Below are 23,707 nucleotides of genomic sequence, written 5' to 3' on the forward strand. Positions count from 1 at the left end.
ACCTCTCAGACTGATATAATGCAGAAAAGCACAGCCCCCCCCTAGGATATTATTTGGTGGATTCTATGGCCAAATACAATTCTCTTCCCCCAGTTCTCTGGTCTGACTGAAATGTCTTTTGGCAATGGCAGTTCAGTCCCTAGAGGGCCCCACAGGATAAACAGTCCACATCAAAAAGCTACCACATGCATGTATTTGACAAGATAGCTTCTATTTGGAGAGTGCTCACAGTAAGTAGCAAAGAAGCTAAATTACCTTCTATTCCTTTTGAGTGAGAAGCAAATCAATTTAGGGCAAGTCCCCCCTCCAGAATACATCCACTGGAAGTTATTAAAGGTTGTGTGAGCTTAGAGTTACTGTACCCTACATATACGCAGAGCACACTATACTAATATATTACCTTCCCATACAATTATAAACAACTCTATTAAAAATCCATGCTATTTTTCTACTTCCTATTGAAAACCTTCAAATGAGATGCTCGTCATATATTCAAGTAATCATTGTTCTGAAAGTATTTAACCTTTCCCTTATTTTTAAAAAGAGAACCAGTAGCAGTTTAACCGTTTCAAATGTTTTTTCTTTAATTAAGCCACTATAATGACTTAGGATTGTGTTTTTATTAAAAAACCTGAAAGCAGTAAGTAGCAGAAAATATTGTATGTGGTCTGAAATTGCTATTAAGGGTGGGTCATAACATCTTATCTTCAAGCAGAGCCAAATTTTATACATGGTCCCTAAATGTACAACTGGTTAACAACCCTATTGTGAAGATGAAAGCGTAATGCCGTATTAACTTACTGCACCACAAAACTTCTTGTCATAAAGTATATTTTTAATAGCCAAGCCTTAAATATAAGAAAAACCACTCAGTTTAATAAGTTTTTATTTCCAAACGAGTTTGCAAAAATATTCCATTACAGAACATGTAACAGGTGCAGTGTCCTAAGTATGCATCAGAACAGTGAAACCATGCATCCTTTAACATTAAATCAGTAGGCACTTAAACATAAAACAAAGTATAAATTAAATAAGCTAATCAATATCTCAATAATACACCTTCATCTGGGTTTTCTGCAATAAACACACAGAAAGTGCATTGCAATAAAAATACAGTGGCATTGCATGCCTCCTAAATCCTGCAAAGAGACGTTTATACAGTTTACTGTGCACATCCTAAACACAGGTGGGAGCAGACAATATCAAGTTTATATCTGAAAGCATAAACAGATTTAGTGATGGTAGATTTTTTTTTAAAGAGACTTTTTTACAATAACATTTGCAGAGCTTACACTATCAGCATTATTTGGTGTTACGTTCATGGAATGCAGTTATAACAGCTCAAAGATGTGTCATAACTGCTATGATATTCACCTACAAAAGAAACAGAATAAAAATGAATTTAAATAATACTCATTTCTAGAATCTCCCTATTTTATTTACTGCACTTGACTTGAATCAGTCCATCAAATAAACTAACATGAAAATAGAAATGGTCCATAAAATCCTGCTAACTCCTTGACCTGCCCCAGTTGAGGTGATTGGCATCTGTCTTTTTTGCAACTGTCTGAGGGCATAATTAATATCACCAATATGCCTAGCTACCTGAAATGTACAATCAGTTAGCTGGCTTTCAAAAGAACAGATCCTGCAACTTGATCTCCCCCAGGTTCACTTCTGTCCCTGCACCTAAATGATTCAGTTTAAAAAGTGCTTTAAGGAAAGACAGGGGGTATTTTTAAGGAACTCACCCATACTTTAGTGAAAGAGCTGAGAAGCCTGGCAGGCTGCTTCCTTACAGCCTTGCTGTGAGGAATCTGTCCCTGTCAGGCACTGAACTGAAGAAAAAGGATAAAAAGCCAGCAATCTTGTATTTAAGGAGAATATCCTTCCATAGTCATCAGTACTACTCATTCCTATGTCTTTTCTTCAGGATTCTATGAAATAATAGTTAGATTATTAAACACTTTCATCACTTCAAAAATAATTCTCTCTCTCACTGCAGAAAAACACCATTACCTTCCTCCAACATAAAGCATACTCAGCATATCTGCCATCACACTGCCAAAGCTGCATAACATTTCCATGGTGGAAGAATGAGTTACCTATTACTTGACACCAGAGTGAGGAATCTGTTCCTATTGGGACTTAATTGAACCATCAGACTACAAAAAAGAAGCTCTAACATTTAAGCCAAAGAAATAGAGTTGTGCTGTATTAATCTTTATAGCCGGTGTTTGCCAACACATGTCACATGGTAGCATCTTAGAATAGGAAATAGCTATGAGCGGTGTCATTTCTAGTAGCAAATAATGACTTCATAAAAGGAGATCACTCAGTACAGTAAGAACCTTCCTTGACAGGAGACCTGAAAATGAAAGAGACTGTCCTCAATCTACAGCTGAAGCATTGTAAATTCAAGTATTACCTGACCATGAACTCCTCAAGCTAAGAGCTGTCAACTTCAGACCTAAAGAGACTACTGCAGAAGAATATAATGATGTGAAGCAAACATATGCCAGCAATCAGAGTCCTGAAAACCAAAGGAAGTTGATTTGGAAGGATGGATACACACATAGAATATGCCACAGGCTGGGTCCTGCAGACACTTACGCATGAGGGTAACCATATTCAAGTAAAGCCCCATTGAGCTCATGTTTACAACTGCACTCATGGGTTTCATGTTAATATTAGTGATAGAGCAGTGAGAGATCATCAAGTCAATAACTGCTTTTAAAGAGTTGTACAAACATTAAGTGCTACAGAAGACCAGACCCTGCTAGAATGCTCCTTACAGGGAGTTCAGCAGAGGGACAAGACCTAAATGACAGTAATACCAGGCATGTTTACACATCCTTAAATAGGTGCATAGGCCTTTTCCCTTAACAGATTAAAACATTTTTAGGACCAGAAGATGGGACTGCTAGAGCACCTAGTGAGACTTTTGTACCAGGCTATAGAATTTCAATGTGACTGAATCATATAATTATTTCAAGCTTATTGTATAAACAAAAGGAGATAAGGGTGTTGGGTAATACTTAGCTTGGAGAAATATGATTAAATCCTCTGAACATTTTGGGGATGCTTATTTATGGATCTGGTTTGAGACCTTGGGGTTGAAGAGGCCTACTGAATAAGCCATTTTGTAGTTGCATATTCTATCCTGCCTGAAACAATGTACTGCTGCCAAACTGTGACATACTTAAAAACAATGTTTCTATTTATAGTTGTCATTTCTGGACCTACTGATGGTGGACAGTTTGCTAAACAAGATGCCTAGGTTGGCATAATGGTGACCTCTCCAAGTTTATAACCAAGCAATATCAGATCTGTTCTGATACTGGTTTGACAATCATACAAAATAACTGATGGATACTCAACTGAAATGTATAATAGTTAAATACTGAGTGGAAGTTGAAACTGATAAGCTTCTTTCAGCATTTGAGTCCTACTGGGAAACAAACCATTAAATGCAGAAAAACAAAGAGACAAAAGCAGACAAGAAGGGTTTAAACTAACAATACTGCAAGTCAGTCATTAGCAAGGGCATTGTCAGCCTCGGCCTCCGAGGTGCACTTTGGGATTGTTAGCATGCTCCTAATAATGTTTTTATTTTTAGAAATCTAATATGCTTACTCTGCCAAAAAGTGACAAATGAAAGATATCATAGATGCAGCCCTGCTCAAAACATTGGTGCCTGATGGTCTGTGTCACTGTCTTGGGCACGCACTGTCATGACATCCATATCACCAGAGCTATGACCAGTGCAGATGACTGCTGGATGGATCATCATTTGATATGTTCCACCGTGTTCATTTGTATCACCCCAAAATGATGTAAACAAAAGAAGCAATCAAAGAAGAGGTTCAATATTGAGTGCTTTAAAGAGCCTGCTAAAAGCAATCATCTCCAGCAGTGCTTCAGTGAGAAACTCTGACCTCCCTGATGATCTCAACACTACTGATCTGCAGGGGGGTGTTCCCTGTTAATTAAGGGCCAGCCTGCACTCTTGCAGCTGTGGCTCCACACAGTCAGTTTAGCTTGCTATGTCCTCTTAAAGGGACAGGAGCCTCCTGCCTCCCCCTTGTAATCCCCTCTCCTCCTTTTCCATTATACCCAAGTAACAGGATTTGGGTCTCTTGTTACACCTCCATCTCAACTGGAAGGACAGAAGAATGAATGCTGGCATTCTGACTCACGCCCACACCACCAGCACCGAAGCCAGGTTTAGGATCTACCAGCTCCATTGGATGAGATGTGTCGTAATGGTACCTGGCAATAGGTTCTCAACTCGCAATGGTCACCATTCCAGAGGTGGGCAAAAGAAGAGACTCAAGAAGGCCAATCAGAAGGCCAAGCTGAAGAAATACAATGTTGACCTCAATACCTGGGACACACAAGCACTGAATTGTCCCTAATGATAAATGATGCATCAATTATTTTGAGCAAAATTACCTCACTATGGAGGCAGACAAGAGAGACAAAGGGAAAGAGCTGTAACCTGACATCACCAGGATCAAGTTCTTCCTCCCAGAACTTTTACCACAATCGAAGCGCATACTGCAGCCTTCTCAGTCATCTGCAGGCTCACTGGCTGCATCTACATGAGATGCTGACTGCACAGTCGTTACTGTGCAGTCACTTAATACTTGCATAAACAAGTACTAAATGACTGTGCAGTAACCCACATTACTGTGCAGTAGCACCAATGAATGGCTTTTTTGTGATACTGACTGTGCAGTAGCCCAAGAACACTGTGCAGTTAGCATCTTGTGTAGATGTGGCCCCTGATAACTTCTTCTGGAAGACTCCTTATAACCACGGAGTCTTGCCATCACCATAAACTCCGCTTTCTCCCTTAGCATACTATAGCACTTGAAAACCAACACGCATAAAAATGATTGCTGCAAATATTATGTAACAATAAGTGCAAGGCAATTTTTAACCTCCATTTCAGAGTATTTAATCAAAACTGCTTTTAGCTTAGACTTGTGTAAATGTTATAAACATTTCACAGCCCAAATGCAAAATTTATTTATTCACTACTAACCAAGTGGTGATGAAACAATATTTTGCTCAGTTATTCACTACAGTGACTGCAATTTTTAAGTCTGAGTCAGCTAACTGGACTTAATTACATATAAACCTGAATAGTAGTTTCTACAAAATGTATACCAGTTAATGTGAAGAAACAGCCACAAAGTATGTTGCAAAAGGCCAAAGTAAAGTTAGCACATGACCTGTCTTACTATAAATTAGAAGCTAATACAAATAAAATCAATTCACACATTAACTTTGGGGCTGAGCATATTAAAAAAAATTAAAATAGGTCATTAAAGTAAGACCTAGGCTACATATTTATACTATTGAGAATTAGAGATTTGTAGTTTTTGAGACCAATTTGGGACAATCCAATTGTATACTCTTCATGGCTAGGGACAGATATTACACATAAACTGGTTTAAGTGACCAGAAACTAGTTTAAACTTGTAACAGAACAGATGTTTAGTGCACATAAACCAGTTTGAAAATGGTTGAAACCGGTTTGAGATAAACCTGGTTGAATGTTATATCAGTTTTAACTGATTTGGGTCAAACTGGTTTATGCAGTGTCTGTAGCCAGACCATTTGCTGGTTTAAGATAAACCAGATTCCCCCAGCATCTCAGCATACTCTTCACTGTGCACAGGTGTTAGTGATAAGGGTGCAAAGGACAACACTATAGGAGTGATTCTGATTATGTTCAGTGGAGATCCCTAGATGTCCTAACACTTATATTAGCTAACTAGAAGTCAGACAGCTGGAGGAAAAAAATTAAGAGGATGACAGATTGTGCAGTGGGTTTTCCTGGCTGACAGGCTTACCCTGTAGATCTGTCTGAGGGAGCTGTTCATACGATGCATTCATCTTTATTTCCATTACTATTTATGCAGACCGAGAGTGAATTATGGGTTTTGTAAACATCTCTCCCAGGCTCAGCTCTAACAGATGCAGTCAAGCAGGAAAGGCAGCATAAAAGGAGTTTTACATGTCGGAGTGGGGATATGGAAAAGATAGAAACATGTTCACTAGGGCCCTTCCCACTCAAAAGCACTCTGAAGGAATGTGTTGTGGTTCAGAAAGACAACAGATGTGGGGTCTGTGTGGAAGGTGCGGTCAAAGCGATGCGTTACATGACCTACTCTTATCCAGGATCACCCCTATGCATTTCACTAGGTTAAAGCTGGCATAAGCTGAGGATCCTGACTAAAAACAGGGGGGGGTGTGTGTGTGTGTGTGTGTGTGTGTGTGTGTGTGTGTGTGTGTGTGTGTGCGCGCGCGCGCGCGCGCGCGCTGTTCATGAGAATCTAGAATCCAGTGTTATGGGCTACAAGAAGGTTAAGTGCTCTGTTTCACACCTGGCTTCACTGCTTTTGGATATAGACTTGTAATAAACATGGGAATCACACAATTCTGTTTCACTAGACTCATTGAAACTTATAGGCCATTCACATATTTGTGGGTGGCAGATTAGGGGGCCCTAAAGGAATCTTTTTTTAATAGAATTTTGCAACAAATTGACCATTCTGCTGAGAAACAGCCAGGATTCTCATGGACAGAAAGGATGAGGCTTGCATTTTTATTGAACCTGATCCTTCTGTCATCCCCACTGAGATTAATAATAGTTCTGAATGTGGCTTGACCGGCAGGACTAGAACCACAATGATTAATGAATATTCGAAGGAGAAATATTTTATTATAATTAAAATTGCTCCTATGAGCAGAATGAAAAATATCTGAACAGTGTGGACATATGCTTTAAAAAAGATGTTTCAAAAGAGCATTTTTATGTTCAATGCATTTAAATAGTCTTTTCCCAATACTCTGTTATCAGCTGTGCTCAGTGAATGGAATAGCTATTGTTCTTTAGTCTAATGTATAGCGTAGAATTAGCGTTACATGGTGGAAATGATTTTGAGTAAACAAAACACCCAGTGTTGACCTACGTTAACAAAATAAGGGAAAAAATATCTCTTTGATTTATCATTAAATACTCCCCAAGGGGTCACTGAGACTGCTGGTAACAGAAACTGTTTATTACATTTCTCTTTTCTATACTAAAACTTGTGAATATACAGCCTTCCTGTAAATCAAACATGTAGAAACAAGGGCCCAGCCCAACTCCCGTTAATGTCAACAGGCTTTGTTACCCCTTTTCTGGCTTCTACTTTTTAATTTATTAGCAGATTGAACTGTGTAATGGCCACAAGGAAAGAATTCCTTCAGCAAAGGATCTTCATGGGATGAGCTAAGTAACTATCCACACCCCTCTCCACTGCAGTGCATGGACCAGGGGATGGAGCCAGACACAGGAGGAGCTTTTGTGGTGATACTAGTAGAATCCCCCAGATATCCTACCGTATTATGTTTTAGGCCAGATAACTGGACATCAGTCACCTGAAAAAATAAATGTAGAGATAAGTGAGAGTGTGCAATTGTTTTTTGGGGGGTTTTTGGGTGTGTCAAGTCAGTGTCATCTACAGTTAGAGATACAGATCGGGGCCAAGGAGGAACATGGGCGAACAAAGAATGGCCACAAAGCTTTACCGTGACAGGATGCTGGGAGATATAGCATGGAAACTAACCCATTGTCCTCACAAGGAGTTGAACTGGACCCTGAACAAACAAATAATGTTTAAAAAAAAATCTCTGATCTTTGATTTTGCAAACACGTATGTACACATTTAACCTTATGCAGCTGAGCAGTTTAAATCCTTGGGACTACCCACAGTGTAGAAATCAAACAAATTCAAAATTAACACACTTGTTCCAGTACAACTATGAAACTAGTAAAACTACCTCACTTCCTTACTGTGCTACATAAGTGCTGTTTCCTCATGTAGATAAGTGCTAAGTGTTTGCAAGGTCAAACCCTTAGAAAAAGTTCATTGTTGAGGACAGCACATGCAACTAAATCCAACATTTTTTTCAATGTTATGTGAAGTTAACAAAAATAGCAATCTTTATGTCAAAATATCTCAGTATTATAACAAATTAACAAACAAAACAGTATGACTGTCACATACTACTGTCACTCTGAGATTGTGCTTTAACTTGAACCAATAATCAAGGGTTTTGAAAATGTTCTCAAATAATTTTATCTACATAAAATGTGACTGAAAATTGAAAAAGGTAACAATCGTTATGTCAGAAATCATTTCCTTTCCCCTTAAATGTAAAATATTTCTGACTTATTCTAGTGCAGTTTAAGGCTCACAAAACAACACCAGATCAAATCCAACATCAAACTGCTGAGATATACACAAATTCTCTCCTTAGGAATCATCTCCCTGAAATTAAAACAATAAAATGTGTTACCACTGATTCTTGTGTATGATAATCAAACACCATATGTATTTAGAATAAGCCATTTTTAGGTATAATAATTTAACCTGCATTTATGTGTTCTGCTTCTCACAAATGTGTTCAGCTGTATTTCAGAATGAACTCTCTCCCACACATTTGTTACATAGTATCATAGGCTCACAGACTTCTTAGCAGTGAAATGGACTGATAATGAGTTATGTAATTCAAACATCTACTTCTTTTAGGGTAAGACACTTACTAGAATGTCTTCTAATTGGTATGTCTGACAGGACTGCCTAAACTACAGCTTGCCATCTCACTCAGAGATTACAAATCAGATATGAATTAAGCAGCATCAGCCTGATCAATATTTGGATGGTATACATCCACTGATACTCAAAAATAAGTGTGTTCCTATATCAAATATTTTAACATGTTTCTCCAAGAGGAATTTAATGTTTAGCAAGTTTTTCATCCCTCCTGCAGGTTTGTTCCATCTTTGTGCCAATCTTGGTTACAAGAAAATCCACCGTAAATACAATTTTGTTTCAGCTTACAAATCTGAAATACTGGGAGGCTTCCTAACTAGATAAAAGCCACTTCTCTCCCTGTGGTTTGTTATCTCCAGTATATTGCTGAGCTAGGATAACACTTGTGCATGTTTTATCTTAGAGCCTGGATCTAGTTCCATTCAGTTCAACAGGATTGCTCACGAGCCCAAAGTTGAATTGCTATGTTAGTTGGAGACCCATATCAAGGAGGCAGTTCTGTCAAAATTGTTCACATCTGTTTATTTTAATCCAGGTCCATAAGAAGTAAAGAACCTATATGGGCCTGAATGATGGGAGCCCAGGGTTGTTCCAATTTTTAGGCTGTGGTCTCATTATGGATAAGTCTGTACTCCATACCTTCTGCAGCTTGAGCAAGCTTGTCCTAGAGCATGGGAGTCCTAGGAGACTACAAATCCTATGTCTGTACACCACCAGTATAAGCAACAGAGCCCCAGTTGCTGGCAGCTTTCATTATGAGCTAACGCAGCAACTGTATTAGCTGTTGTTTGGTGTAGTTTCATGTTCTCTGGCATGGACCCACCAATAGAGAGGGAAAAGGAGTCACACACTTCTGAAAATCTTGCCATGTTTGCAAGCACCTACTTTTGGGTTAGATATGTAACTTTTAGCACCCTAGGTTACAACAGATAAGACTGCAAATCTTATGCTCCTTCAAGTCAGATCAAACCATACATTGCAACAGCAATAGCTGTTAACATTGAAAGCCCCTAGAGAAGTTGCTACACAGTTTTTTCAGGCTTGTCTGGAAAATTATACTGCTTTTTGTCTTTCTGTCAAAAATAGCTGCCTTTGAACCATCTAACAGGAGTTGAAAAGCACAGGCCCGTTTTCTTCTGTATACAATCCCCACAGACCTGAATACCAAACTGAGGCTCAGCCAAAGGCATATTCTGCACTAAACTTCCAGCTGGCCCAGCCTATTTCCACACAGGCTATACTTGCATCCCCTATGCCCACAGTCTGCCTCTTTGACTGGCACTAGGTTCTGTTGTTCTGATCAACTCTTCCTCCTTCCCCTGCCCCGCCTCTGATTGGCAGCCCAGTTGTGCTGCTCTGTTTGGCTATTTGTCTTCCCTTCTAACTCTGCAGTGGCTCAGTCCTTCTTAGCCTCTGTCAACTCACCCCTCTGAGCTGCAGCTTAAAGCTGCTGTGCCAGCTGTCACTCCAGCCTGCCTGCAGCCTCCCTGCTGTCTCTTTCCAGCAGGCAGACAGTATTTCCAGTGGAACTAGGCTTCTGGCCAATAGGGTTTTTGCCAGTCTCATTAATTTATAATTTCACAATTTTTCTTTAAACAGATTCTTCCTCACGATATTTTTAAATATGAAAATGGGCCATGATTCCCCTTGAGCTTATATTTATTTGAAGCCAATAATATGCCCTTCAGGCTTACGGTGTTAAACTAATAAGCAAACAAGATTCTGTTCAAGCGCGCAACCATACCAAAGATTATGTCATAATAAGATACAAAATAATTTATACCATTGTTTTCATTCAGTTCCAGGAGGCTGCTGGACACTATCTCTTTCCTTTTTCCTTATCTGAAGTGAACCTGAGCAACTTTGCACTCTGGGTGGCACTGGCACAGCAAAGTGGTCAGATTGGCAGCAGCAGCTGCTATTTTCGTGCCCCTCTCCCCTGCTTCTCCAACCCAGTCTGTGCTCAGGTTTGATGCCCTGCTAGCACCCCTACTATTCTCAGCTACACTACTTTCTCTCTTTCTCTGTCTCTCTTATCTATACAGTATATATGCATACAGAGAGAGTGTATGTGTGTACATATACATTAATGCCCACTCAGAAGGACCTGGAGGTTATAGTGGACCATAAGCTGAATGTGTGCCAAAAAAAAGTCAATAGCATCCTGGGTTGTATTAAAAGGAATGTCACCTGCAAGTCAAAAGAAGTTATTCTTCTGCTTTATTTAGCACTCACCTGGAGTAGTGTGTCCAGCTCTGGGACACGCACTTAAAAAAGGATATGAAAAAAATATGAAAAGTTCCAGCAGAAAAAAATAGAGGCCAGGAAAGCATAACTTATGAGGAAAGGTTGAAAGAACTTGGGTTATTTAGTTTGGAGAAGAGAAGCGTGAGAGGGGATTTGCTAATAGTCTTCAAATACCTGAAGGGTGATTATAGAGAGGTCTTATGCCTGTGGCCATAGGAGGCAGAATTAGGAGAAATGGTCTTAAGCTGCAGAAGAGGAAATTTAGGTTGGAAATTAAGAGGAACTTTCTGACTATGGCAGTGGTCAAGTATTGGTAGAAGTTGTGGAAGCTCCATCCCTGGCAAGTTTCAAGAGCATGTTAGACAAATGCTTGGCTTGGATGGCTTGGTCAAGGATGCTCTTGCCTTGAGCAGAGCTGGATTAGATAACCTCGTGAGGTCCCTTCCCCTCTACTTTCCTATGATCCTTTGAATTGCTGGAAGATGGTGTATTTCTATTGGAGTCAGTGGTTCCATGCCCAAATACACTACTTGAAGATTTGCCTATTGTATGTAGGATGATTTTAAACTTTTCCTGAGTGAATTAAATGACAATGCAGATGTTAAACTTAGGGTAAGGTGTCCTCCTAATTTAGGTTATTGCTAAGGTTTTTCTGACAAGAACTCAGTATTCCAGCTAGTAATTCCTTCTCTTCAAAGAGCCAGTTCAAAACCCCAGCTAGTTAGGGTGGAGCTTATGAGCCATCTCTGCCTAGGTGAATTCATCAGTAATGCTCTAGTTCTGTCACTGTTATTTTTAGTAAATATCATGATAGAAGGGTAGGGAAAATAAAATCAATACTCACAGGAAGCTTATCTGGCATGTTTGCTGCATGTTCACAAAAGCTAAACAACAACTTGAGCATGTATATTTCCCTACCCAAGAGCACTGCCTCCTGGGAATTATAGTTTAGAGACCTAATATCCCCATTTTTTTCATATAAACAAACCTCCCTGGCTGAACTACATCTTCCATAATTCTATGCATTCTCCCTTCTGGCTGAGTTTATTCTAAGAGTCAGAGTTCCTTCAAATTTGTGGCTTCCAAAACCTCAGGACTGCTGTGGCAGTCATAGCCTTCATGAGGTATTGGTTACCATCTCCCTCCAGGGATCCAACCCCTGCTAAAAGGGAATGGGATACGATTGTCAGAGTCCATACAAGTCAGCAAAGCAGTTCTTATCTCCCATTAGCAGAGATGTTGGTCCACAGAGTGCACATTGAGGGCAGGGTTATTTCTGATGCTTCTACGTATGCTCAGTGTGGGAAGACAGTATAAGGAACCTCCCTCCCCACCTCTTCCCACTGCCCATGCATTCAGGAGAGTCGCATAGACCCAATCCTTATGTTTACCAGAAAGTAGGAAAGTGAAAATATTTAATCTTTAAAAAGGCCATTTCCAATTAAAACATCCATTTAAAGCTTTCATACATCTCTAATAGTTTACAGTATTGTAAGCAGAATGAATTTTAATAAAAGTATTTCATTCCTTTGCCTTTGAAGGTTAGGGTTTTGTATTTTTTAAAAATATATAGATCATTAACTAAAAATATTCAATCCTCGGGCACTGCCATTTATCCTTACGATTAGTGTTTGCAGCTTATTCTGCAAATTTGGCCGCAGAAGCAGATTTCAAACTGCCGAATACAGATTGCATTTAATTAACCCATACATATGCTTAAGCATTTTTGTGGCTACTGTGTGTTCTAGTCTGGATGAAAAATTTATAAGTGGCTGCCTGTTTACATTCTTAGCTGGTGTAGTTACTATAATTAAAATTATATGGTACAGTTACAGTGATTAATATTACATGAAGAGTAAGCACAGTGGAAACTGCAGGATGTAAATGGCTTAGCTACTATGCATGTTAAGAAATCCATTATACATTTCTAAACATTTCCTATACACTGTAATTTTTACAGTAAAAAAGGAGAGCCCAGCAATAGATAAGTGTACATGCTCACGTGTATACTCCTCCTCAGTCTAGAATTATATTACATAAAGTTATGTATAAGAAGTGATTCTCATTTTGTTTTATTCTTTTGAACACTGAGAAAGCTGAAGCAGAAGAACATTTGCAAGTCTGGTTTGGCCTAGCAGCCTGAAAGTTTAAAAGTAGCAATTTAGGAATAAACTGGGAAATATATATTTGAAAGCATGTTTTCTAAATAGCATCAAAAACTATTTTGAAATGCATTTCACAGTCTAAGCAGAAGAAAAGTTGCTTATTATCTTCTGTACCTAGATTGCTGGGCTGAGTCTACAGCAGTTTTTCTTTATACAACTTGAAAGATATACTAGTATATTCTATCAGTCTAATTAAAATACTGTATTTTATTATACAGGGTCTTATTATTATAATTCATTTAATGTATCATTTCCTAAAAATTCTATTTCTGTGGAAAATGAACCTGATTAAGATACCCTGAGCTGGGGATTTTGATTTAGTTGAAAAATAAATCTACATCCATGTAGGTAGGTCCTGTTTGGACAACAGATCAGATGAATCTTGGAATTAAACATCATCTTTTCATAGGCATCCGTAGCTTGCATTCAGGAAATTGGCTCAAGGACTGGGCCAGATTTTATGCTGAGGCTTTTAGATAAATGCATCACAGGAGAACCGGGGCAGAGGTTACTTTATGGGCAGCTCCCAGGCCTACGTCATGGCGATTCATAGAAAAGCGCCTTGAGTTAGACCAGGACGGGTAATTATTTTCGCTGGAGGGCTGCTTAATGAGTTTTGGTAAGCTGTTGAGGGCCGTGTAGGTAGTCCTGCCCCTTGACAGTTGCCACCTACCCAGTCACCATCTCAGGACTAGAAGTTCCTTCCCTAATCCTTGACCTTTGCCACTGGAAGTCCCTCCACTTGCCCCACAGAAATATTCCTTTTAGGAGGGGAGGGTTGCCCCCCCAACACTTGGGGGGAACCAGAAACCTCCCCTTCCCCCCCCAAATCATATACTAAAAGTCAAACACCTACCATAACAATTTAATTTATTAAAAAAAATATTTTTGTCATGATTTGTGTTTGTGTAATGTATATACAGGTGAGTGCATAATAAGTAAAAAATAAAGTCTTACTCCTGTATATTTTGTGTTTGTGTGTATGGTGGGGCAATAGGGTGTTCGGGGTGTGTGTATATGTGGGGAGGTTGTGGGGGCAGGGTGTGTGTATGTGGCTTTTGTGGAGTGTGAGGGATTGTGGCGGGATGTGGGGACCCTCTCACCATCCCCACTGCATAGCACACAGCCTCCTCTGGCTGCAGCAGAAGCAGCAGCAGGTAGGGGTGCTCAGGGCACCTGTGCTGGGAACAGGTGCTGCTGCCCAATGGCATGCAGCTCTGGCCAGTGTTGCACATAGGGATGAGAAGCAGAGCGGGGCCAGGCTGCCTCTATTGTGGGGGCCCCACACGGCGCATGTGCAGCCCCCAGCACTTACACAGAACCGGAAAAGCCCCAGATGCTGGAGCCAGTTATCTTCCCCGCCCCCTGCCATGCAGGTCCCCGGACTCTGTGGGGAAGCAGCAGGCCAGGCTCCCCTCCACTTGTGACAGAGTCCCTGGCTGGGGAAGGCAGCCAGCTCCAGCATGTTGGGCTCTCCCATTGCCCCACAAGTGCCGAGGTTTTCAGGTGTGCTGCATGGAGCCCCCACAATAGAGGCAGCCCGGCTGCGCTTTGCTCCTCAGCCCCATGTACAGCACCGGCCAGAGCAGTGCCTGTGCCAGACACAAGTGCCCTGAGCACCCCTGCCTGCTAGTGCTCCTGCTGCTGCCTGCAGGGGCTGTGCACCATTTGGGGGGAAGTATGTGGGGGAGGTCCCCACATCCCACTATGATCCTTCATATCCACACCCTGTCCACCCAAGCTCTGTGCTCCCACAGCCCCTCTGGGTGCAGGCTCTGCACTGCCACCAGCCCCAGCCTCACACTCCCTCCCCTTGCCCAACTGCAGCTCTGCCCTGCCTCCACTCCTGCCACTTCCCTACCTGCTGCCCAGAGCAAGTGGGATGCCAGGGAAGCCAAGCAGGTACCCTGGCAGCTGCAGCTGTGGCAGCAGCAGCCCACCTGGAGGCTGTGTGCTGGCTGGGACAGGCCCTATTGCCCATGGTGGGAGCGAGGTTCAATAGGGCATGTTGGATAGTGTGTATATATGTGGGCACCTCACTCCCACCCTCATGGGGAGGAAGGCTGGGTGGGGTACAATTAATTCGTGGGTGCCCATGGGCTGGATGAAAGTACCTGGAGTGCCAGAAGCAGCTCGCAGGCCGTATTTTGCCTGCCCCTGAGTTAGACCGATCTTCTTGACCCAACAGACATTAGCTGTTGGATCAGGATAGTGGAGGATTGGCTCCAATTTAGAATCAATCTAGGCAGAGAGGCTGTGTCTTCCCCTGGCTCCTCCTCTCTGTCTCTTATTTCCTGTTGCTGTCCCTGGAGGAGGCGGAGCGGGAAGTAGGGCTATGCAAAATTTCACCAGGTGTTTCATTTCAGAGTGAAATTGAAACAAAACAAAAGGCTTCAAAACAGCTTTGAAACTAAAGGAGGGCACTCAAAGTGTTTTGAAAGTTTTGAAATGTTTCGAGTTCCAAAGCTGGGCCTACTTGGCTTCATCGTCGGTTCCAGGCATCAGGGGCAGCCTGTTGTCATCCTGTGTGCACATCCGGGGGCCTGTGTCCCCCAGGAGGAGTCTGGCACAGCCCTGCAGCCCTCCTGAGGGGGTGCAGGCCCCTGGATCTGCATGCAAGATGACAGCAGGCTGCTGCTGCTGCCTGGGACTGGCACTGGGAGCACCCTGCGAGCACCCTGTGCCCAGCGCCGGGAAGATTGCTGCTGCCTCTGGCCTCAGGCAGCACCAGCAATCTCCTGTCATACCATGTGCAGATCTGGGGGCCCACACTCCCGGGAGGAGTCTGGCACAGCCCTGCAGCCCTCCCAGGGGTGTGGGCCCCCATATATGCATGCAGGATGACAGGAGGCTACCCCTGCCGGCAAGTGATATGAGTTTTCCTTTCAACTGTTTGAGGTGCAGTTTCCCAGAAACCTCTACACCTATCTCCTTGGAACCTGGCAGGCTTTATGTCTTCAGAAGGGGCTACCATCCTTGCATTTTTTATCTGAATCAGGCAAGAAATGACAAAGTTTTAGGCATTTTCATGATTCCCCATTATAGCCTATGGGTGAAGCATCAAAGCTGTTTCAATGTGTTGTGACTAAACGGAACAGTGCTTCAAAACAAAACAAAACAAAATGATGAAATGAAACACTGTCCCTTTGAAATGGCTAAACAGAAGTCGAAACAAAAGGGTGCTGTTCTGCACAGCCTTGGCAGGCAGGCAGAGGAGGGAGGTCATTTGGGGGTTTTCTCAGCCCCACTGGAGTGGCAGGGTGGGTAGACTGGAGCCCCACCCCCACAAGATGAAGGGCTTCCCATTCCAGTGGGGCTGAGAAAACAGCAAAAATGATCTCCCTTCCCTGCCTACTCCCCACCCCATCCAGAGACAGCAGCTTAGGTCAGGCTGCTATTGAAGCCGAAGCAGCCAGAAATTAATGAAGACCGTCCAAAGCAGAGTGACTTCATTTGAGCCCTTATACGATGAGGGCTAATTTGTTGCATGACTGGAGCTCTGCATGCTCTTCCATTTGGGCGTGGCTTTAACGTGCTTTCAAGGGGCCAATTTGTTTGCACCATATGCCACATTTATGCTTCCCAGATTCTGGGTTATTCTGAGATGCACTTCCCATCCAGGTCAGTGCATCCCAAAGAGCTGCTGTAAATTATGGTAGTCTCTCTATTGCTGTCAAGAGACTGCTCTACAAATGAATATTACTAGAGCATGGATTATTTTAGCCATGCCTCTTCTCTGAAGTAGGCAAGTTGAGGGGGGTCACTCACTAGCCATATGCCTGCTCAGAACTGGCTGAATTGTCCTAGGGCCTTCTATACTCTCTTGTTTGTACATTTGCACTGGGTAAAAGACTATACAGGGCTAGAATTTGGCTCTCTCTCTCAAATGCACAGTGTGACCATCTTCAGTAAAACAACCAATTTTAATTAAAACAATATATCCTTTTGGGAAGCCACACCAAACCAAATGTGGAGAAGCATAAGGAAGCAACACATCTTTGGGATGATGGAACTTGACTGACAGAGTTATGGCTATCATAATCTCTGACAATCCTGCATATACTTAACAAGCACCTTTTAGAGATCCACAGCATAGAGGAAAAGGAACAGGTATGACTAACTTTTCAACTTCATTGTACTATGCATTTATTTATTTTTAAAAGTTCTTTCTCCTACTAATTCATGTACATCAGGGGTCAGCAACCTTTTAGCAACAGAGGGCTGAATTAATGCCGCTCAATCCTAGGGCAGGCCACCACTTGCAACCCCAGCAGCTGCCATTGGTTCCCCTGTTGCCACTTGCCACTGCCTCCCCCTGCCACCAGTTCTTCCCACTGATTCATGGGCAAGATAAAATCTCTCTGTGGGCTGGATCCAGCAAACAGGCTGTAGGTTTTCAACCCCTGATTGACTGTTTGGGAGAAAAGTGCATGTGTGAGAGATAATAGACCATGCTATTTTGCTTGGCACTTATTTAAACTGAAATGCTTTATGGTTTGAAGAATGTGACTTACCTGATTAGTCTCATCCACACTGACCAAACTGCAGCTTCAAAATACCCTTCCCGTGAAGCTTCAGAATTTGGTTGTATTCTTTAGGCATTGCATGGAAACCTGGTTTAGGCAGCTGGTTGTCATAATAGTGATGGCTGATTGGCACTTCTTCTATGTTTTTTGAGAAAGGCCAGAAGCCATACAACTTCACATTTTCACACAGCTCAACAGCAGCACTAGTGATCATAAAACCAGAAGACAATCGATATGCTTTCACGCCCTTAGTTCTCCAGAACCGGGCAAGGCTTTTCAGGTACCTTGGATGAAAAAATATTGCCCTCTGTTTTGCTCCAAACTCGTGAAGAGTATGGTATACTTTAAAAGAAGCAGCTGTGTTGCTTCTGAAGGAAAATGCTGGCAATAAAAGAAAAGCATCTCCATAAACTGCAATGTTCTGCAGAAATGTCATCTTCTTTGCTTTCAGTTTCTTGTATCTGTCAAATAGAAATGCTTAGTGAATATATCAATTTCAGAGAAAGAAAGGCTGAATGTTGTATGGATATAAAAATGTTACAAGCCAGATCTTCATGGATATCATTTGTGAACACTATTAGTAAATGTATGTCCATAATGCATGTTGGCAGTTTTGCACATGCTACTATGAAAGCCTGGATGTAATATACAATAACAGCAAATTCACTAAATAATTTACTCTGTAATATAGGGATTGCCAAAGCAGATCAGACTCATAACCAACTAATGCAGGATTTGGTTCCAGCAGTGGCCAAACCCAGGAATTGCAAAGAAAGATGTAGTTAGAACATTTAAAAACATGCATATTGTAACAAACATCTTGATAAAAAGTATCCATTACATCTCTACAGTGGTAGCTCTACAAACGAAGGTACAAATTCTCACTAGATTTATGCATGTGTCTGACTTCACGCATCCAAGTCATCTTAGGGAGTTACAGAATAGTATGCATTGAAATGCTGCAGAATTAGGGCTTTGTGAAAAATACTGGTCTGATTTTTCAAGCTAGAGTTTTAGAGCTCCCATTGACTTTGCACTTTCAAGGGAGATCCTGAAAAGAACTAACAAAACAAATGCAGCCCTATTAATCAAGGCCAAGTTTCAGCCCTCTCCTCCTTCAAAGGCTCTTATCTCTTAATAATGAAATTGTTCAAATGGCTGAATCCTAAATCCTCACTCATTTTCATTTAATTCTTATTCAAGCTCAACTGCTATTAACTTCAGGGAGGGTTTAACTGAAGCAAGATCCAAGGAAAATATACTAAGACATCATGATTAAACCTGTAAGTAACAATAAATAACTTCAGTAGCTGCCATGAAGCTCTATCCTTGTGCCAAGTCACTAGGCTAAATTTACTTTCACTTGCACCTTGTGTAACCCTGCTGAAGTCAAAGGGCCAAATTCTGGTATATGGTGACAATACATCTCCATTTAAGTCAATAAGCGTTGCATGAACATCAAAGCAGAATTTATTCTGAAGACTGCAGCTGTCTCCCTGGTTCAATGACAAACTCCCTTCTATCAGTTTTCTGCTTACTGTACTGTTTCTGCCTTACTTTCAAATGGAAGCAAACTTAGTAATATATTCAAGGTCCATTTTGTAGATAAGCTCAAGTTACAACAGCTAATGACCCAAGATGTAATTTGAGGTACTATATTAATTAGTAAGTCCTTACCAGACTTTTTTGTCAAGTCAGGGAAGACAAAAAACTTTAGGAATGATGAAAAGAGAGAGATCAATATAAGCACGTGTTTAAAATCCAATGATGTATTTCAGCATATGCTGAAAGGCTTTCCAAAAGCATGGCTATAATGTGATTTTTTTCAGAGAATGGGCTTGTAATGAGGAGTGCTGCTATAGCCCATAACTAGGAAAATGTGAGTGGGTTTCAAATAGAGGCACTGCTATTCTCTGTATTGTTGCCTCTCTGCTGTCAAAAAAATAGGAGACTAGCTTAATAATTTTGTTTACACCAGTAGATCTTAAAGATCAATCATAAAAAAGTATGAATTCATTGCTAACTCTGATGACATTCCAAAAGGTTTATAACAATGTCAAAAAAATTAAACAATATGACAAAGAAACGAAATTGTAGCAATACTTACTTCTGCGCAATGATGCTTGGATTAACAGTCACAAGATTTGTTTTATTGCCAACATCTTTGCTAATGCTTCCTGTGGTTGGAGGAAGGTTACACCTGAGGTTTAGAAACAGTTATTTAAATAGAACACTACTGTAAATGTCCTGAAGTGTTATACAAATGCATCTACTGAACAATCGTGTGACACACCATCCCCCATAGATTTCTATAAACACTTTACAAATAATAAGTAAACCTTCTAGCATCTCTGAAAAATTGGTATTTAACCTTTTTGGCTGAGGCACAAAGTCACATTTTCACAAATCAGAGAATGAGTCAGTAACAAAGCCAGAAATAACCCAGAAAGACCCATTTACCAATTTGCTGCATTAACTACTAGACAGTCCTGCCACTCTTTCATACCAAGAGAAAGTACTGTATCTTATCTAAGTTCTCTGATAAAACACAGTGGGGGGCATCTACACGTGCACTTTACTGCAGTTGATTAATTAGCTCCATAGTAAAGCATCGCTGCCTACATGTGCGGTGCTACTAAGTCGGAATAAACTGTTTAACTCCACTGTAGGCAGAAGTGGATTAAGATTCATTGAGGCCCTGGCCCTGGGCCTGGGCCCCACCCCCGACCCACACCTTCCCCCGCACCTGCAAGCTCCAGTTGAAGCAGCAGCCGGATGGGCCTGGGGTAAGAGCCATGGCCAACCCCACCCTGCAGGTCCACGCTGGAGCCAGAGCCCAGGGCTGGTTGCGCAGGACCCCATACAACATCGCTCCGTGGCCGGGCGGCACTGGGGGTGTGGAGTTGCTGTCCACTGGGTGCAGGTGGTACAAACCAAGCTCTGGGGGCAACCCCTCACCCTGCCACGGCCCAGTACAGCTGCAGCAGCACCCGGCCAATGTGCAGGATCATGGTTGGGACCTGGCTGTGCTGGGGCTGCCCCACCACTGGCAGGTCTTGGCCACGCACCACGCCAGACTCTGCTCCCTGCTGCCAGTGGCTCTGGCTGCTCTCAGGTCTCTGGCGCAGTCATGCCCCATGCCCCATCGCGTTATACATAACTGACCCGGCCCAGCTACTGGTTGCATTTGCACCAAGCTGTCCCCCTCTGCCTCCCCACACAGTGCCTGCCCTCCAGACATTTAGGGTTCCTGTTTGGCAGTGGCCCCTGGTCCCAGGCCCAACTGACCTGTGCAGTAATCCATCTATGACTGTAGGATAGTACTGCCCAACACAAGTACTATCCTATGGTGCAATTATTTAGCGTACCACAATGTGCATGTAGACAGTGACAGGGGCTGCCTGGGGCACAAGGGTGCTACAGTGTAGGGCTGCCTGCTGCTTAACCCTGCACTATAGCACCCTCACACCCCAGCCAGCCCCCTCTGCAGCACGCTGAGCTGAGGTGGAGCAGCTCCAGGCTGGCACGCTGACCCCTCTAAGGACCCCTGCTAGCTGGGGCTATGCCGCTTCAGCTCAACATGCTGCAGTTTTGCATGCATGTGTAACACTGTGCCTGGGAGCAATAAACTTTGGTGCAAACTGTGCCACAGTATTCAGCCATGCTAACTGCATGTGTAGATGTGCCCAGTGTGAGCAATACTCATGATTCAGCTGGCATAGTAAATCAATGGTTGTATCAAAGGCAACAATGACAAAATGCTTTTTAACTACTAAAACATTGGATTTGTTAGTAAAAACTAAAGTCTATTAAACAATAAAAAAGGAAAAGGTTCTAGGATGAATTAGGTCTACCAAATTTGCTCTTTACGAGCCTGCTACATTTAGCCTTAGCATTTCAATTTGTAGATTCATTCCTTTTATCCAGGCTGACTCTCTAATTTCGAAACTCTAAGAAAATCTTTTTTTTCTTATTTGGAGGCAATTTATTGCTTGTCAAAACTAAGAAAGGTGATGAAATTCAGTAGAGATCTGCATGGCCAGAGGAGTCTGGAGTCATAGAAAAGCAAGCCTATGGTTAACAATATGGAAAACTGATGATGAAGAAAAGGGTGGAAAATTGATTTTCACAACTGACAAAGAAAAAAAAAAAATGGTTCCCCACCATAACATTTTTATCTGATTAGTTTGCCAGTTCTTCCACAGAAGCCAGAAGCTGTGTCTCAGCAGTACAGGACAGGAGGAGTGTGTTTTGACTATGAATGCTACGAGGTACTTTGTGTTGGGCACTAAAGCCCTGAGATATTTAAAAGGTATTTAAATATTGCTCTGCTTGGTGTTTCATGGCTTAAGGGTCAGTTTTCTAAAGGTGTCGAGGGTAGCATTCTGTTCCCTACTTGGTTATTTAGGTGCCAAAAATGCCATTCATAATTCTGCCCAGATCATAATTCTGTTCCTAGCCATGTAACCTGCTAGTGTATGTACTCATCTACATGTGTAGACTACACGTGCTCACTTGCAACAGAGACAGATGAGAGGCTTCCTATGCTTTGCCGCCACAACCCGACTTACTAAGGCATTCACCTAGGAAGTCAGAGATCCTGGATTCTAGGCTCCACTCACCAAAGAAGCCTAGGCTTCTTCCAACACAGTATTGTAATAACTACACCACAGGTCAGCCATTAGCCAGCTCATTCTCTGGCACCCCTTTTGAAGCTAGCCTCCTGGGTGGCAACAATTAAAAAGAATGCAGCAGATATGCAGGGCCAGGAGGAAGACCACAAGCTGGAGAACGCGTGGCTTAATGAGGTGGCTGCTGGCCTGGCAGGGAAGTGGCCCTGGAGTGTTAGTTCCAGTAAGATGGAGTTTCTTCCAACACTGCCCTCCATCCATTTTTTGTCCTAACGATTACATTAAATGCAGGGGCTATGGCTCGGCCTCTAATGGTGGATTGGTGAAGAGAGTGAACCTGCAGCATGGTGTTTTGAACACTGTACTGGTAACTCAGAGAAGCCCAGGTTCAAACTCCCTTTGAGACAGCACAGGGGCTAGGTTCAGGTCAGGCAATTGTTTTGGCTGGAGGGCCACTTAATGAGTTTTGGTGAACTGTTGAGGGCCGTGTAGGTAGTCCCGCCCCTTGACTGTTGTCTTCCACCCCCACCCCGCTCCAGTCATCATCTTGGAACCAGAAGTTCCTCCCCTAACCCCTGACCTTTGCCACTGGAAGTACCTCCACTTTCCCCCTGAAAATATTCCTTTGGGTGGGGAATTTCCATCTTGGAAAAAAAAAACAAATCATACACTAAAAGTCAAACACCTACTATACCATATTCTAATTTTATTACAAAAAATATTTTTGTTGTGATTTGTGTTTGCATAACGTATATTTGGGGGATTGTGTTTGCATATGGAGGTGATTGCAGAATGACTCAAAAATAAAGTCTTACTCTGGTATATCGTGCGTGTGTGTAGTGGAGTGTGGGAGTGGGGTGTGTGTGTATGGTAGGGTGTGGGAAGGCAACAGAATATGTTGGGGGTATGTATATATGTGGAGGTTGTGGGACCATGGTGTGGGTGCGTGGCTTTTGTGGAGTGTGAGAGATCGTGGCAGGATCTGAGGACTCCCTCACCACCTCCCCATGCATAGTGCACAACCCCCTCTGACAGCAACAGAAACACCAGCAGGTAGGGGTATTTGGAACATTTGTATTGGTGCAGGTGCTAGTGTCTGATGGAGCACAGCTCTGGCCAGTGCTGCATGTGGGGGTGAGGAGTGCAGCCTGGCCAGTCTGCCTCTATTGCGGGGGTTTCACGTGGTGCATATGCAGCCCCCTGAACTTGTGCAGCACTGCGAAAGCCCCACATGCTAGAGCTGGCTGCCTTCCTTGCCCCCTTCCATGCAGGTCCCAGGACTCTGTGGGAAAGCAGTGGGTGGGGCTCCCCTCCACTTTTGGTGGAGTCCCAGGACCTAAGCAGCAGGGGGGCAGCCAGCTCCAGCATGCTGGACTTTCCCAGTGCTGCACGAGTGCCAAGGGTTGCAAGTGCGTCACATGGAGCCACTGCAATAGAGGTGGCCTGGTTGGGTTTCACTTCTCACCCCCGTGTTCTCACCGCCAGCCAGAGCCATGCACTGCCAGGCAGCAGTCCCTGCACTG

General features: G+C 42.6%; 1 protein-coding gene across 6 annotated transcripts in view; it reads right to left on the minus strand.

Moving 5' to 3' along the window:
• Window positions 1–869: 869 nt before the first annotated feature.
• The window catches only part of ST8SIA6 (ST8 alpha-N-acetyl-neuraminide alpha-2,8-sialyltransferase 6), an 83,186-nt gene continuing 60,348 nt past the window's right edge, over window positions 870–23,707 (minus strand). For 2 of the 6 annotated variants that reach the window (XM_059729051.1, XM_019498065.2), the window contains 3 exons: window positions 19,661–19,753; window positions 17,542–18,014; window positions 870–1,937 (listed from right to left, as the gene is read on the minus strand). In XM_059729051.1, the coding sequence (XP_059585034.1) occupies window positions 17,552–18,014; window positions 19,661–19,753 (556 nt within the window). In that variant the 3' untranslated portion in view covers window positions 870–1,937; window positions 17,542–17,551. Of the gene's footprint in view, window positions 1,938–7,398; window positions 7,438–14,662; window positions 17,439–17,541; window positions 18,015–19,660; window positions 19,754–23,707 lie in introns of those variants that run through there. The other 4 variants (XR_002093709.2, XM_019498068.2, XM_019498066.2 and 1 more) reach the window with 4 other exon arrangements.

Source organism: Alligator mississippiensis, chromosome 5, assembly GCF_030867095.1.
Source record: "Alligator mississippiensis isolate rAllMis1 chromosome 5, rAllMis1, whole genome shotgun sequence".
In the NCBI taxonomy this organism is placed as follows: Eukaryota; Metazoa; Chordata; order Crocodylia; family Alligatoridae; genus Alligator; species Alligator mississippiensis.